Source organism: Lepidochelys olivacea (assembly GCF_965140295.1).
Source record: "Lepidochelys olivacea isolate rLepOli2 genome assembly, chromosome: 12".
Lineage (NCBI taxonomy): Eukaryota > Metazoa > Chordata > Testudines > Cheloniidae > Lepidochelys > Lepidochelys olivacea.
The window spans coordinates 5,085,180-5,101,422 of NC_140422.1; the positions used below are offsets into that span (position 1 = coordinate 5,085,180).

Below are 16,243 nucleotides of genomic sequence, written 5' to 3' on the forward strand. Positions count from 1 at the left end.
AAACAGGAGTGAGACACGAGAAGTTACTGTCCTGCTCTATGTGGCACTGTGAGGCCTCAGCTGGAGTACTGCGTCCAATTCTGGGCATCATGCTTTAGGTAAGAGGTGGACAAGGAGGAGAGAGTCCAGATGAGAGCAACAAAAATGATAAACGGTTTAGGTAACCAAACCTATGAGGAAAAGTTAAAGACACTGGACATGTTTAGTCTTGAGAAAAGAGGACTGAGAGGGGACCTAATAACAGTATGTTAAGAACTGTTACAAAGAGGATGGTGATCAATTGTTCTCCATGTTCCCTGAAGGTAGGACAAGAAGTAATGGGCTTAATTTGCAGCCAGGGTTAGATACTAGGAAAGACCATCTAACTCTAAGGGCAGTTAAGCACTGGAATAGCTTCCAAGAGAGGTTGTGGAGTCCTCGTCATTGGAGGCTTTTAAGAACAGGTCGAAAAAACGTGTCGGGGATGGTCTAAGTTTACTTGGTCCTGTTTCATCGCAGGAGGCTGGACAGGAAGACCTCTCAAGATCTCATCCAGCCCTCTCTCTCTATGATTCTATCAACAATGGCTGTTCTTTTCACCACTCTGTCTGAAGTATGTAGCTAGAGTTGGGATCACGGGCCCTCTGCCAAAACATGCTTCCCGTTGCTGCGGGTGGGGGAGGAGCAGGGGAAGAAGCATGGCCTAGTGGATGGGGCACAAGACTAGGAGCTGGAACTCATGAGTACTGATCCCCTTCTTTGGAGACTATGTTCCAACTGGCAGACCCCAACAATATCTGCACATGGGGAGCACTCCTTCCCCTCTTGGGCTAGGAGTTACATCTGTCAACAGCAGCCACTGGCTGCAAGCTGTGACTCAGCCATTCCCTCCGCTGAAAGGAATCAGGCTGGGTCAGTACCTGGGGAGGCAATGCCGAGGATCACGCGGGCGTGGAAGGACATGGTGGTGGAGATTCAAGAGTTGTTGTTCTCCTCTCCTGTCAACTGATGCATTCATGTAGTGCTAGAGTGATGTAAAACTATACCTCTGAACACTTCTGGGGTGTGCCCCCGGTCCTTCTCAAATTCCACTGCAAATGATGGGGCCTTCTGCCAACTTCAGTTCCACCAGTCGGTTCAAACTGATTTGTTCCAACCTAAACTGCAGTGCTGCCAGCTCTGGCATTTTGTCACAATCCTTGTAACATCTGTTATTTTAATTAAGCCCCAGCTCCAGGAGTCATTACAGATGATGAGACGACAATCTCAGTTTTCATTTAAAAATGCAAGTAAGTTCCTTGCCCTCCTCTTTGCAGAGAAAAGCTTGAAAATAGGACTCCAGAGCGACTCAAAGGCTCAAAACCAGAGGCCAAAGAAAGCAGCCCAAAATGTATCATTGTTAAAGGCCTTGTGACTTTTAAGTCAATCTCATCATTTCTAAGGCCTGACTAATGGTCTGTGACTACGTGGGACTGGCAATACTGCTGTGTCACTACTGGGTGCTGATGGGATTCTTACGTGGTTTATATGCCACTCTGCATCCCCAGGGGATCCCCAAATGCTTTACAACGTGCTATAAGATTGTCACTGTTAACCAAGTAGCGTTGGCTTCACTCTGCATCGGGTATCTAATCCATGGTCACCTGACGCACTGAAATACTGGTGCAGCTCACACGACATGCAGATTCTGCAGAATCTCAGCTTTCACTTAACAAGGCATGTTTCCATCCCTTCCTGGTTATGCAGAAAGCATGTATACACTCATTCAAACGGGAGCCCAGCGTACCCAAAGCCGTACTGTCTGTCTGAATCAGTGACTCAGCAGTACAACTCTCTAGTGTCTCACGAGGGTGGTAACCCTCATGCCTGGAGAGGACCTATTAAATGTCCGCATTAATTAGTTCTTTGCTGATCAAGTTAGCGGAGAAGGGACTGGAGAAGGGGTTGGGAGTGAAACCCAGGCGAGAAGGGAGGGGTAGAAATTGGGAGCTGCTGCATGAAAGGAAATGCTGAGACACAAAGCCAGGGCAGAGGGAGGGTAACTGAGAAAGGCAGGAGGGCCGAAGAGAAATAGAGGACAGAAATAGCGGGTCACCCTAAGCCAGGCATTTCTCACTGACCGATGCAGAATATGACAATGAGGTGCTGAGCAGAGACATGCCGATGAAGAGATTTACTTCCTACATAAAGGCCATATTCGCCTCTCGATCTCTGTGCAAACCCCTTCCTGTCACTATGGGAGTTGTGCTGGAGACAGTGGGGTGTACACGACTCCAGGTTCGCATCCCAGCCCGTGGGCTGTAACTAAACATAGAACTCATCCCTCTCCCAGGATAGCTGTAGCTCACGAAAGCTCATGCTCAAATAAATTGGTTAGTCTCTAAGGTGCCACAAGTCCTCCTTTTCTTTTTGCGAATATAGACTAACATGGCTGTTACTCTGAAGTCTGACACAGAGAAAGCAGGGGAAGCCCCCCCCCCGCCCCCCAGTTCTTCCCAGGAGTGCTCAAGCCTCGCTAGCAGCCCTGCAATGTGTTAACAGCTAAATTGCAGGCGGGTCAGCATCCATGTCCATGCCTGCTTCAGGGGGCCTAATTACATGGACCAGCCTATTGGGGAGGCCAAGCCCTCCTGGCTGCTGCAGGAACTTGGATGCCAGTTTCTCATGTGAGCGCGGCAGGAATGCAGTTCCACCCGCAGAGTTCGTGGTTTGGATTCTACCCCAGGCGCTTGCTGTCTCCTAGTGCTAACCCTTGGGGACAGGGACATGCTGTTCCAGTCGGCTCACGAGCTGCATTGCCCTGGGAACCCTTTACAGGCAGTTCCCATGATAGGGAATTCCTGCATGAAAGGGCAGTGAAAACAGCAGGGTCTAGGTTTGGTTCCTTTCCTTCCACCCAAACAAGGCTCTGGGACGCACTCACAGCAAAAGCCCCGACCAGAAATACTGAATTCCAGATACTGTTGTAACACTGCTGGAAGCAGTCAGGTGAGGGCCACTGCTGTAACGGGGAGAGGAGTCTCTGGGACAGAACCAGGTCTCTACTCTGAGTCAGTGTGACAGCTCAGTTTAAATCTGTTAAGAACTCATATCTGTGAAATAATCTTAAAATAGCCTATCACTTTAAACGTGGATTCAAGGGAATACTGAACTGGCTTCAGTGTCACACATCCTGGCAGGGGAATTATCTTCTAACCTCTTCTGGGAGGCAGATAGGGAGCGATGGGTCACTGATCTGGCACACTAGGTTAAAGTGATATCCAAAGATGTTCACGCATCCCCAGATACAGGCTACAGGCAGCAGGGGCCTGGGAACAGTTAGCTGATCATGAGAGCTGGGAGACCAAAGGTTACAGTCAGCAGCAACAGAGATGGAGATAAAGGGTCCGAAGCCCTGCTGGTATGGACAGCAACAAGAGAAGCAGCTCAGTGCAGGATGGTGAGGCCTCCTCTCCCAGCCAGCCCACCCGCTGTCTTCCCACAGCAGCTGCAGATGGAACGCCAAGTTTCCAGTCGGCCATGAGAGAAAGGTTTCAGAACTTAATGAAGCTACTCGCCCTGCCTGTTATTTCTGCAGAGATGAACGCAGACTTCACTCCAGCGTGAGCACAGACAGGATGCTGCATGTTAAACACAGCCAAGCTACAGGGAATACAAGAACTTCCCTGCTTGTTTTAAACCCCAACTCTCCACCCCAATAGCTGAAACCTGACACTCAGGGTGTGGGAACTGCACAGACTCTGCCAAGTGATGCATACAGGAAGATCAGTCCTAGGGCTGAAGCTCTGACCATGGCCCTTTCACCAGTCTGACAGGATGGCCTGGGTAGTTTAAAGTGACAGCCGCCTTCCCAAATGGATATTAACACTTTGTAAACACACAGGTGTCTTACTAGGGAAAGCAATAGTAGAGATTATGGGGTTCAAGTGTCCCCAATTGTCCCTGGAAACTCCACGGTGGACAATGGTGCTGCCTTCTCCCACCAGGAAGCTCTAAGTGGCTAGGGCAAGCATTTCCAAGCACACTTTTGCTAACTGTAAAACTCTGAAAGGAAATATTGAATAGACATAAGCCAAACGAAAATCAGCCACTCTTAAACTAAATTAAGAGTGCCTATGCAGGGGCTAGCACCAGTTTAACTAAACCATTTTATTTTTTATAAAACCACACACATTTAGTTAAACTGACACAACTTTCTCTTGTATACAAGGCCCGAAATTTGGGAAAATGTCATTTTATTCTGTCCCCAGTTAATCAGTGCTGTGAAGGGGAGAGTTATATGGGACACGGAAATTGAGGCATAACTTTTCTAAGCAGTCCCAAACAACAAGGGTGTTTTTAGCTCACGTGTTTGCTCTTTACCCTATTTCGGTGGCCCAGGAGGAAAAGCTAACTGCTCATGCCTAACTATGGTGCATGTACAGTAACTGCAGTCCATAGGGCAGATCCCAGCATTCCAGGCTGGATGCAGTCCCGATGTAATGTATGACTAATTCTGCTCTTTTTCCTCTCCCCAAATAAACCTGGAACCATGTGTGTAAGGGATCTGAACAAGCTTCTTACAAGTATCAGGGGTATATAGTGGAATCTAGGAACAGAAACCTCAGGAGGATAGTTATTTTAGACAGCAATCTGGGACATGAATTGCCTTTCACAAATCCAAGCTGACTCATACCTATTAGCTTGTACTTTTCCAAATGTAGCCGTAAGCTACAATATCCCAAATATTTAAAAACCTTTTCCTAATGCAGGTATTCCTACAGCCTCTTCCTGAACACTGGAATAACAGTCACTGTTTTCTGAGCACCGGGTACTTTTCCATTACCAAAACTTATTAAAGGTAATGATTCACCCATTTACTCCTCCTAGCACCAAAAACATCACCTTGTCTTTACCCTCTGCCTTGCTCACTTCTGTCTAGATACTTGCTTTCCACCATAATTCTGGTCTCCTTTGGCTTCTTCGCTATCACACAAAGGCACACTCCATGGACATACCATTAATATTCTTTTTATCCTGCACAGGTGTGAAGAAGTCACTTCCACCTCCTGTGATTTGTTTCAGTAACTAGCAATAATTTCCAGCTCTTCCGTGCTATTAATGACCCCACCGTTGCTCTTATTTTTCAACCCCCGCAGTGCATTTAAAGAAACTCTGACATATCACTTGATATATCCCCAAAGTCTGCCATGCCGTGATTGCAGAGTAGCAATGCCCACAAGCACTTGGCTCGCAGGACAGAGACAAAGAACACAACCTTTGCTCCATGTGTGAGGTGCCTGGCCACCCCGGCAGGTTCTGAAGAAATCCCTGCATCCAAGTGGATGTTTCTGCTATGACCAACCACCACTAAATAGTTTAAAATATTGGCATTTAAGCTGCCGTTATTAGGTTTCAGAACTCACTCCCTGCTGAGACGAATGGGATGGCAGTGGCTTTGTTTTATTCTGTGCACCTGCAGAGTTAGAAGGCACTGCACTGGTTTATGCCACAGTGGTTTTCTACCCAAGCAGAAAGGCTAGACATTTGTTTTTTAAAAAGAAGGCTGTAAATACCAGACACCAGTAGAGAGCTCCTAAGATTGTCACACTGGTGCATTTCCATGGTATTTTTTTCTGGCATCACTAGTTATTGTAACCTATCCTTTGCTGTCTGACAGATGGGAACAAGTGGTGGTGTTGACAACTTGCTTGCATTTGCTGAATCAGAATGACAGACCTGCTTACATACTTCAGTCTCAATACACAGGACCCTTATTTGGTATCCAGTTTATATCTGTGATTTATACACAGACCCTAGCTCGGCTTCTGTTTTCAAGACACAGGTGCCTAAACCTCCTCTTCTAAGCTGTGTCAGCTGCCTCCCCAACAGCAGTCTCTGAAAGAGGATAAGTACAAGCCGGACTACATTTGGGTGAAAAGACAGTACCACAATGCTTGTGCTAGGGGGCTGGATAGCCAAGTTTTGCTGCAACGTAGAGGAGGATGCTTAGTACCCGCTATTTCCCCAGGGACACCTCTGGGCAACTTAATCTGATAAATTAGCGGCGTGAACCCCACTTTACACTGGTGCTGGGAGTCTACTTTGGGGTAAAGATATTGATGTAATGACACCGGTGCACGTTTCTCTAATGCAGACAGGCTTTTAAAGGAGACCCAAAAATTTGGCTGTGAATAAATTAAGCAGGCTTAGTCTACTGGAGGTTTCAATACTTCTTGCTCAGAGGGGATGTGTTGCACCCAGAATGGTATTAAAGATAAAACCCAAACCAGCACTTTAGAATGCTGGTTGTCCTCCAAGGCAAGGTGGAGGGTGCCCCAGGGCCACCTCTCCCTGATGCTTTCTTGCCAAAAAGATGCCACTCTACAAATGATGGCTCTTCCAGGCCAAGCCTGCAGCCCTATAAGGACTTAAAGATCTCAAATGACAGAAAACTGGAAGCTAGTAGGCCCAAGAGTCCACCCTGGGCGTACAAACTCCAGTGGACACACTAAGAAGACTGGAGTACGTGAAGGCAGCATATGGTAAAAAGGGGGGTTGCAATCTGTGATGGGGCATGCAAACCCCACACTGGTCAACAAGGGGTTAAGGAGCTGCTCTGGGCTGAGCCAGGCCCACCCCGCCACACCTGCCAGGCCGGCACAGGCTGGATGGGCCGGGGGAGGTAAAAGGGGAGCAGAACAGCTGCCATGGGAAGAGCAGGGAAAGAACAGACCGTCAGGGCCGAGGGAAGGCAGGAGCTTCCCAAACAACCACTGCCTGACAGGGAGGGCCAGATCCCCCTACGTCCTGAGAGGGAGGCGTACCCCTCTCTCCCTGGCTAACTCAGGTTATTTGGGTTAATTCCCCTTGCTTTTTGTTCACAGACTGCCCAGAAGGGGGAGGCTTTAAAGTGACCTGGCTGGAGAGCCGGAGCACAGGAAGAGGCAGGCTGGGGCAGAGGTGGAGTAGCCACCTGCAGGAGACCCCAACAGAGAGAGCGAGCTGCCACGCCTGGCCACGAGGAGGCGCCCGCGAGTTGACCCCAATCACGGAGCAGAGTCCTACCACCCGCCAGAGTTTGCTAAGGGCAATGAAACTTGAAACCCTGGAAGATAGCTCAACAGGGACAACATTTCAGGCAGTGTGACAAAGGGAAGAGTATCACTGCCAGGGTCCTGTGGGATATTTTTCTACAAAAGCCTAATGCGCCTTGACAGGCTCCCAAGTCTTCCTTACCCCACTTAGATTTACGTCCCTTCTCGAAATCTCTCCTGCCACACCCGTTATAACATCCCCTCCAGTCCAACATAAAAGATCTTATTACACACAGAGTCCGGCTCAGAGAGGAAAATCCGTGCCAGAGATCTGTTTGCTTCGTTAGGCATCGCTTTTGTTGTTTGTTCCCAAATTAACTCCACTTGGTCACCCTTGAAAAAATATCGCATGACATGACACTGCTGGTTCAGTCCAAGAAAAACGAAGATGTGGCTGAAAGGGCACGTGTCTGGTTCAGAGGAAGGTTTAACAACCAAGTTCTGTTATCCACACACGCCAAGCTCATGTGGGAGTCAAATGTATCTGGCCCATGCTTCCTGCCTGCATACTCCGGCCTCCTGCATTGAGAAGCTCCCCTCACCTCTACCGCTAGCTGCTGCGGTGGTGGGCAGCAGGCCGAGTCCTCTTCTCCTTTGGAGCAACTGGCTGAGCGCATCTTGCGCCGCTTCTGCTCCTCCCTTGCATGCCTCCCACACTCAGCCTGGCTGCAAGGCAGGCAAAATCGGAAAAGCACTGCTCCATCCTTGGGGTGGGAGAAGAGTATCATCTGGCCCTGGAGCAACAAGTAAACTACCCTAGAGCCATAGGAGGAAGGCAATCTGTCCTCCAGGGGAAACAAAAATAACCAGCAATTGGAGTGGAAGGAGCGAGAAAAGGAAACCTTTGAAGGGAAGAGATGGTGGAAGTGCCACAAAAACAGTGGAGAGCAGAGTAGGCTTGCTGTCTGCCCACATGAGATTGGAGGTGAGTGAAAACCCAATCCCCAACCCCGGTAAAAAGTGCAGGGGAAGTCCAACTCCAATGGAATGGTTCCAGGCATTATGGGGAAAGAAGAGGAATGGCCATCCAGCTTGACTGAGGGATGGAGCTTCAAATACAGTTCAGATAAGTATTTAAAGCCTGGGTGTTTATCTGAATTGATCCCAAACTCCGCACCTTGCAGGGTTCCCCTCCCCCTCCCACTTCACTGGCCTTTATGTCCTAGGGCTGCTTGAGCATTTGGCTGGTTTTTGAACAATGCATCATTGTGATGCATTCCTTTGTCCTTAGCAAATGCCACATTGCAATGGGGCAGTTTGCTCTCGTCTCCAGTCCTGAACCTTTTCCCACAAATAAGATGGGTAGTGTCCAGAAAAAGAGGACCGAGATCTCCCTCCAGCCTCTAACTGGGATGCCAAGTCACTGCTAGTTCTGGCAGCAGGAAGCTGTTCTGGTGGCCCACCATACCTTTGCAAGTCTAGAATCACCAGTAGATCAGCAGTGTATCGTTTTCTGCTGGATTCCATTTAATTTCCCTGTTTTCCATCCCTCACTTATTTACGCTTCCCAGAATTATTTCTTTAGTTCACCTCTCAGATTTCATGAGGATTTATGGGATGTTTTACTGAATATGTTTTTTTCATCTTCACCCCAGAGTTTTGAATACGTTGATAAGACACACCAATGACATTGAGAAGACATGGTACAATCATCCATCCCAAGGAAGGATTCCTCACAAAAACATGGTGGTGCCGCTGTGGATGGGACTGCTTAAAGCTAGCAAAAAGAAAAGGAGTACTTGTGGCACCTTAGAGACGAACCAATTTACACGAAAGCTCATGCTCAAATAAATTGGTTCGTCTCTAAGGTGCCACAAGTACTCCTTTTCTTTTTGCGAATACAGACTAACACGGCTGTTACTCTGAAACCTGTCTTAAAGCTAGCAGACACTTAATGCCGTCTCTGCCTTTCTGTGCTCTGGATCAGACAACTGCAAGCGTCTCCCCAACAAGTAAAGGCAACACAGTGCAGACGAGGCACTACCTGCTTAGCTGTTCACTGCCCTTGGAAAAGCAGGTTGTTGGTTAATAAGTTTCACCTGGATAACGATGTCTGCTGGCCTCACAAAGCAGTTTCTTTGTTAACAGAACATAAACAGCTCCCTGCTGCCAAGGGGGGCAGCAGTACAGAATAGGACAGCATAAGTGATCTCCTGTTTTGAGTTACAGAGTTTTCTATTCACACTACCTGAACCTGCATGTTAACCCCCCTCCATGTGGGGCATTTACCAGAAATGTCCCAGGTTTTACAAAGGCTATCATGCAGCTTTTACTGATTTTCACTGCAATTTTGAACTTAAATACAAAACAAAGTGCCAGACCTCCCCGAACCCAGCTCCCCACTTTGGAAGGAGACAGTAGCTCACTAATTGAGGCCACCCAGGTTACTGAGCTGCCACTTCATCTTCCAGAGCGGGGAGCTGGGTCAGAAGTATTCTTATATTTCTCTGTTGTTGTTGTTTTTTGTCCTCCTGTCCCCCAGTATTTACCCAGAATACTGTGAAGTTCTTTTTTTAACCGATTTTCACCCATTTTTAATTTGTTTTTAAACAAACGCCGATAAATTCTCAGGAAATTTTAAAATAAAACCTGAAAACAAAGGGCCTTACCTAGGTGCTCCTAGCAGGCTGTTAAGCAACACTGCCTCAGGGGTTTCAGCACTGCAGCCATTAAGCCTTTGTGTTACACCTTTGTTTCCCCTGAATAGACGCTTGTATGCAATGGATATTAAACGGTTTACCATCTTTCCACTACAGCTAGCTTTCCCTAGATTTCCTTTTGCACTCTGACCTATGGAAAATTGAAGTTCTTTAATTCTTACCCATTTGATTTCTCTCTAAATCAGCAGACACACAAGGCAGGGTAGCACACCACATCACATGCCATGATGTGCCTCAACAGAAGAATGCTACAGCAGCCAGGCCCAGACGAGGCAGATCGAAGATCAGAATTAGTCAAAATTATACAAAAAGAACATGGCAGAAGGCTTTGTGCTTTTAGTGTGCAGTTATCCAGTCCAGCACTGTTCAGAGATTCCAAGGCCAGAAGGAATCATTCTAGTCATCTGGTCTGACCTTCTGTAAACAGGCCTACTGCTGGTCTGTGGGAATGAGCTGCTGGAATCTCAAATTGTCCATAGTTTCCATGTCCCATGATATCTGTATTATTTGACAGGTTTCAGAGTAGCAGCCGTGTTAGTCTGTATCCGCAAAAAGAAAAGGAGGACTTGTGCCACCTTAGAGTCTAACCAATTTATTTGAGCATAAGCTTTCGTGAGCTACAGCTCACATCATGGGACATGGAAACTATGGACAATTTGAGATTCCAGCAGCTCATTCCCACAGACCAGCAGTAGGCCTGTTTACAGAAGGTCAGACCAGATGACTAGAATGATTCCTTCTGGCCTTGGAATCTCTGAACAGTGCTGGACTGGGTAACTGCACACTAAAAGCACAAAGCCTTCTGCCATGTTCAGGGCCCTGCTCCCACTGAAGTAGAGAACATTCTAAGCGCTGTCCACTTCCTCCCGGATAACCCATTTAAGAGTGCCAGGAAGGAAACCAGACAATTTCCAGTTAACTTTAGCCTGCATTGCAGAAGGGCCTAGATAATCACTCCAGAAACCCCTGCCCTGAAGCCTCAATGTGCATACATATGCCAGTCACTGTTAGCTTGCAAATCTGCTTATCCCCAACTCCACCTCTGACAACAGGCTCAACTAGGCCTTCAGCACCTTTTGTCTTATTTAATAATTTTATTAAGATGATGTTAAAATAAAAAGAAAACGGTACAGAGTTTAAGCATAGAAGTTTCTGGTTATCAGGAAATGAGGTACAGATTATCAAGGGGCGCGCAGTTCGGTTTAGGATCGGATGGCGTAAGGAATACATAATCTGTAATATCCCTGATTGGGGGTAAAAGATTAATGGGTCAAAGCACAGACACTGAGATATGGGGGTACGTTGTTCATATAATGGCTATGTTCAGGTGTGGAGTATAATGAGTGGATACGATGAGGAGGATGGAATTACCCTTATTTGGTGAGATTTAATGTTCAGTGAGTTTATGATTCCAGTTCATATGGTCCAATGGAAAAAGACTCTCGGTCCCTTTCTCATAGTTGATGCACGATGTCATTCTGTTTCTCCTGGTACTGTCTCCTGGCACGGTCGGTGGCTAGTGAGGTGTTCGATGTAGTTGTCCCTGGACCATCAGACGGCCGATCTACTTACTGCCACTCCCCCACATAGCATTCCTGCTCTCCAGAATACTGTTGCCATTTCCTCATACATTCAAAGCATGACCACGTCAACCCCATCTGCTGGTTCCCATTCCTTACAGGGGCCAGTCTTGCCTTGATTTACAAACCCTCCATAGAAGACCTCATAAACCTCCTCTCTGTTATCCTCAATGTTTTGCCTCATCCAGCTCTGGACCATTTTGGGATGCACTTTGTAGGAGACATACCATAGAATACCTAGGTTATTCAGAGAAGCACGCAATCCTTTGTCAAGCTATCTACCGCGAGGAGAGTTAACACTCATGCCTCATTAGCCAGCAGTTCAGGGGTCTTGTCATCCCGTCAACAGGATAGAAACTCCACATGAGTCGGCTAACGCACCAACATGGCTAAGGATGCATGCGAAAAAAAGAGGAGCTGACACTCATCCTCACAGCTGACACTGAAGAATAGTCAAAGGGTGCTGCACTGTGAGAAGTAGGATAATTCCGAGGAGTTGCCTCCCACTTGTGCCCAGGGGAAAGCTAAAAATGGCAGGGCGCTATTCAAGAGAGTGAGGACAGCCCAGAAGTCCTGCTCAATCTCACTCTTCTTTACACCAGTGCGTTTAAGAGCTACTGTGGCACCATGAATAGCGGAATACTCACACGAGAAGCTTGTAAACTTAAGTGGACAATTTATCAAGAACCACATCTGTACACTGCCAATAAGGAACTACAAAAACCAGACCTTGTTTTTGTCAAAGATGAAACAGCCCTGGTGGTCGATGTCACTGTTCGCTTTGAATACAAAGACCAAACTTTCCTCTGATGCGGCAGCTGAGAAAGTCCAACACTATGCATCAAGCCCGTTGCCAACTGTGTCCACATATCTATTCAGGGGACACCATCATAGGGCCTAATCACATCAACCACACTATCAGAGGCTCGTTCACCTGCACATCTACCAATGTGATATATGCCATCATGTGCCAGCAATGCCCCTCTGCCATGTACATTGGTCAAACTGGACTGTCTCTACGTAAAAGAATAAATGGACACAAATCAGACATCAAGAATTATAACATTCAAAAACCAGTTGGAGAATGCTTCAATCTCTCTGGTCACTCGATTACAGACCTAAAAGTTGCAATTCTTCAACAAAAAAAACTTCAAAAACAGACTCCAAGGAGAGACTGCTGAATTGGAATTAATTTGCAAACTGGATACAATTAACTTAGGCTTGAATAGAGACTGGGAGTGGATGGATCATCACACAAAGTAAAACTATTTCCCCATGTTTATTCCCCCCCTCCACCCCTCACTGTTCCTCAGACAGGTTTCAGAGTAACAGCCATATTAGTCTGTATTCGCAAAAAGAAAAGGAGGACTTGTGGCACCTTAGAGACTAACCAATTTATTTGAGCATAAGCTTTCGTGAGCTACAGCTCACTTCATCGGATGCATACTGTGGAAAGTACAGAAGATCTTTTTATACACACAAACCATGAAAAAATGGATGTTTACCACTACAAAAGGTTTTTTCTCCCCCCACCCCAGTCTCCTGCTGGTAATAGCTTATCTAAAGTGATCACTCTCCTTACAATGTGTATGATAATCAAGTTGGGCCATTTCCAGTTGGGTGGGGGGAGAGAAAACCTTTTGTAGTGGTAAACATCCATTTTTTCATGGTTTGTGTGTATAAAAAGATCTTCTATACTTTCCACAGTATGCATCCGATGAAGTGAGCTGTAGCTCACGAAAGCTTATGCTTAAATAAATTGGTTAGTCTCTAAAGTGCCACAAGTCCTCCTTTTCTTGTTCCTCAGATGTTCTTGTCAACTGCTGGAAATGGCCCTCCTTGATTATCACTACAAAAGGTTTTCCCCCCCCACACTCCTGCTGGTAATAGCTCACCTTAAGTGATCACAATGTGTATGGTAACACCCACTGTTTCATGTTCTCTATGTATATAAATCTCCCCACTGTATTTTCCACTTCATGCATCCTATGAAGTGAGCTGTAGCTCACGAAAGCTCATGCTCAAATAAATTGGTTAGTCTCTAAGGTGCCACAAGAACTCCTGTTCTTTTTGCGAATACAGACTAACACGGCAGCTACTCTGAAACCTTTAATTTTGCCTGTTCAGTTACTGTTAACAGACTCTAGTTATCAGCTTCCCAATCCTCACTGTGCAAGCAGCATTATATAAACTCCAGATGTTACAGGAAGCAGTGGTGGTGACTCAGAAGACATCACTGTTTCCTTCAAGTCAGTTCTCAGTCAATGCATCAGCTTGGTGTTGGGGGCCCTGTGCTACTGGAGAGGACGTTTCAGAACACAGCTAAACCTGTGGTTGTTAAACATCCCTCCAGCAGTGTGTTCCTGATTTATGCTACACAGGAATAGTGGACACAGGCCCTAACCAGCAAGCTATAGGCTATGTTTAAATACGAGACCTTACGCTGACCGCTTCCATTCTCTGTGTGCATAGGGGGGTTTATCGAAAGGATTTGAGCTTGGACGCTGAGGAGCAATGTCTCCCAGTTGTAAGTCTACTAGTACAGTTGCCCGACGCTGCCAGGTCTCCACGAGAAATCCAGTCTGAACGGATTTCACCTGACTAAAGGTTTCGAACCAACCAAAGGACACGCCAACCAACTCCTCCATGAATTAGGAGACAGCTCCTAGCGGTCAGGGCACAAACCCCTACACCCCATCCTCACTGGCCCAGCCCCTGGTCCCTCCCAGTACTGCCCAAACAACTCGCTGCAATGGCTCAGTTCCAAGGCCTGCTCCTGCCAAGAGCCTAGGCACGAACCTGCGCCAGCCTAGCGACGTGGGGATGGGGAAAACGTACGCCGGCCAGCGCGGCCGACACACTCTGTAAACCCTTCCCTGAGGGCCGAAGGACGGGCCAGAGGCAGCAAGATAGGGATGTTCTCACCGACCAAGCCCAGCCCAAACGTAGGACCTGCCCTGACCCCACTTCCTTCCCCCCGCACAGAACCCCCCCCCCATGCCGTGCAGCGCCCCTCCCTCCATGCAGGCCCCACCAATACCCCAGTCCCTCCAGCCCAGCACTCCCTCGATCCTTTGCAGCCCCCCCCAACATCTCGCTTCCCCCTGCCCAGCCCTCCCCTCTTCACCAAGCCCCCCCCCGGGGCCTGCCAGTACCCCGCTTCCTCCAGCCCAGCACCCCCCCCGGGGCCTGCCAGTACCCCGCTTCCTCCAGCCCAGCCCCCCCCCGGGGCCTGCCAGTACCCCGCTTCCTCCAGCCCAGCCCCCGCCCCCGGGGCCTGCCAGTACCCCGCTTCCTCCAGCCCAGCCCCCCCCCGGGGCCTGCCAGTACCCCGCTTCCTCCAGCCCAGCCCCCCCCCCGGGGCCTGCCAGTACCCCGCTTCCTCCAGCCCAGCCCCCCCGGGGCCTGCCAGTACCCCGCTTCCTCCAGCCCAGCCCCCCCCCCCCGGGGCCTGCCAGTACCCCGCTTCCTCCAGCCCAGCCCCCCCCCCGGGGCCTGCCAGTACCCCGCTTCCTCCAGCCCAGCACCCCCCCCCCGGGGCCTGCCAGTACCCCGCTTCCTCCAGCCCAGCCCCCCCCCGGGGCCTGCCAGTACCCCGCTTCCTCCAGCCCAGCCCCCCCCCCGGGGCCTGCCAGTACCCCGCTTCCTCCAGCCCAGCACCCCCCCCGGGGCCTGCCAGTACCCCGCTTCCTCCAGCCCAGCCCCCCCCGGGGCCTGCCAGTACCCCGCTTCCGACTCCACCTGGCCCCCCCCCGACTCCTTCCCCAGCCCCCCCCCGACTCCACCTGGGCCCCCCCGCCGCACGGACCCCGCCCCGCCCCAGGAGGGGTGGCCCGCGGCCGCGGCTCACCGGCAGGGGCGCGCCCAGCAGGCGGTGCAGGGCGGGCAGCTGCGCCCCCAGCGGCAGCGCCTGCAGCAGCGGGTGGGCGGGCGCGCGGCGCGGCTCCGGGAAGCTGGCGCACGCGAAGGGGTCGCGGTCGTCCAGGTACTGCACGCGGCAGAGCGCGGCGCCGGGCCCGGCCGCCATGGGCGCCGCGCTGCTCCCCGCGCGCCCGCCCGCCGCCACTGGCCGCGCGCCGGCCGCCGGGCCCGGCCGAGCCCGCTGCCCCGCCCGCGCCGCGTCCGGCCGGGGGCGGGGCTACGGCCCCCGGCCAATCGCTCGCCGGTAACCGGGGCGACCGGCCCCTACAGAGCAGCCGATTGGCCAGCGCGGCGGGGCGGGGGGCGGGGCCCAGCGGCCTCAGGCGCACCCCCCGGGCCGGGGCGGGCTGTCCCCGCCGCGGGCAGGGCTCGGGGCGCCGGCCGGCGGGGGGAGGGGGCGCCGGCCGGCGGGGGGAGGGGGCGCCGGCCGGCGGGGGGAGGGGGCGCCGGGCCCGGCGAGCTACGTGCGGCTGCTGGAGGTAGGGGACCAGCCGCCCCAAGTGCCTGGAGGAGGAGGGGTGGGGGGCGCAGGAGTGAGGGGAAGCGGGGGTGCAGAGGGAGAGGAGGGGGCGGGGGAAGTGGGGCGCGGGAGAGGGGAGGCGGGGCTCGGATGGGGGCGCAGGGGGGGCATCGGAAGCGGGGGAAGCGGGGTGTGGGAGAGGGGAGGCGGGTCTCGGGAGGGGGCGCGGGGAGGGGGAGGAGGAGGGGGCGCGGGAGGGGACACGGGGGGGCTCGGGAAGGGGAAGGGGCATCGGAAGCGGGGGTGCAGAGGGAGGGGAGGGGGCGGGGGAAGCGGGGTGCGGGAGAGGGGAGGCGGGTCTCGGGAGGGGGCGCGAGGAGGAGGAGGGGGCGCGTGAGGGGACATGGGGGGGCTCGGGAAGGGGAAGGGGCATCGGAAGCGGGGGTGCAGAGGGAGGGGAGGGGGCGCGGGGGAGGGGAGGCGGGGCTCGGGAGGGGGCGCAGGGGGGAGGAGGAGGAGGAGGGGGCGCGGGAGGGGACATGGGGGGGCTGGGGAAGGGGCATTGGA

The 16,243-nt window shown here is 51.2% G+C and overlaps 1 protein-coding gene across 1 annotated transcript in view; it reads right to left on the reverse strand.

Moving 5' to 3' along the window:
- Nucleotides 1–15,322, reverse strand: part of FHOD1 (formin homology 2 domain containing 1) — a gene marked incomplete at its 5' end in the record, with an annotated part of 62,662 nt that extends 47,340 nt beyond the window's left edge. Inside the window, one exon of the mRNA XM_084644284.1 lies at nt 15,146–15,322. Coding sequence (XP_084500410.1) covers nt 15,146–15,322 — 177 coding nt within the window. The remainder of the gene's footprint in view (nt 1–15,145) is intronic.
- Nucleotides 15,323–16,243: the final 921 nt, after the last annotated feature.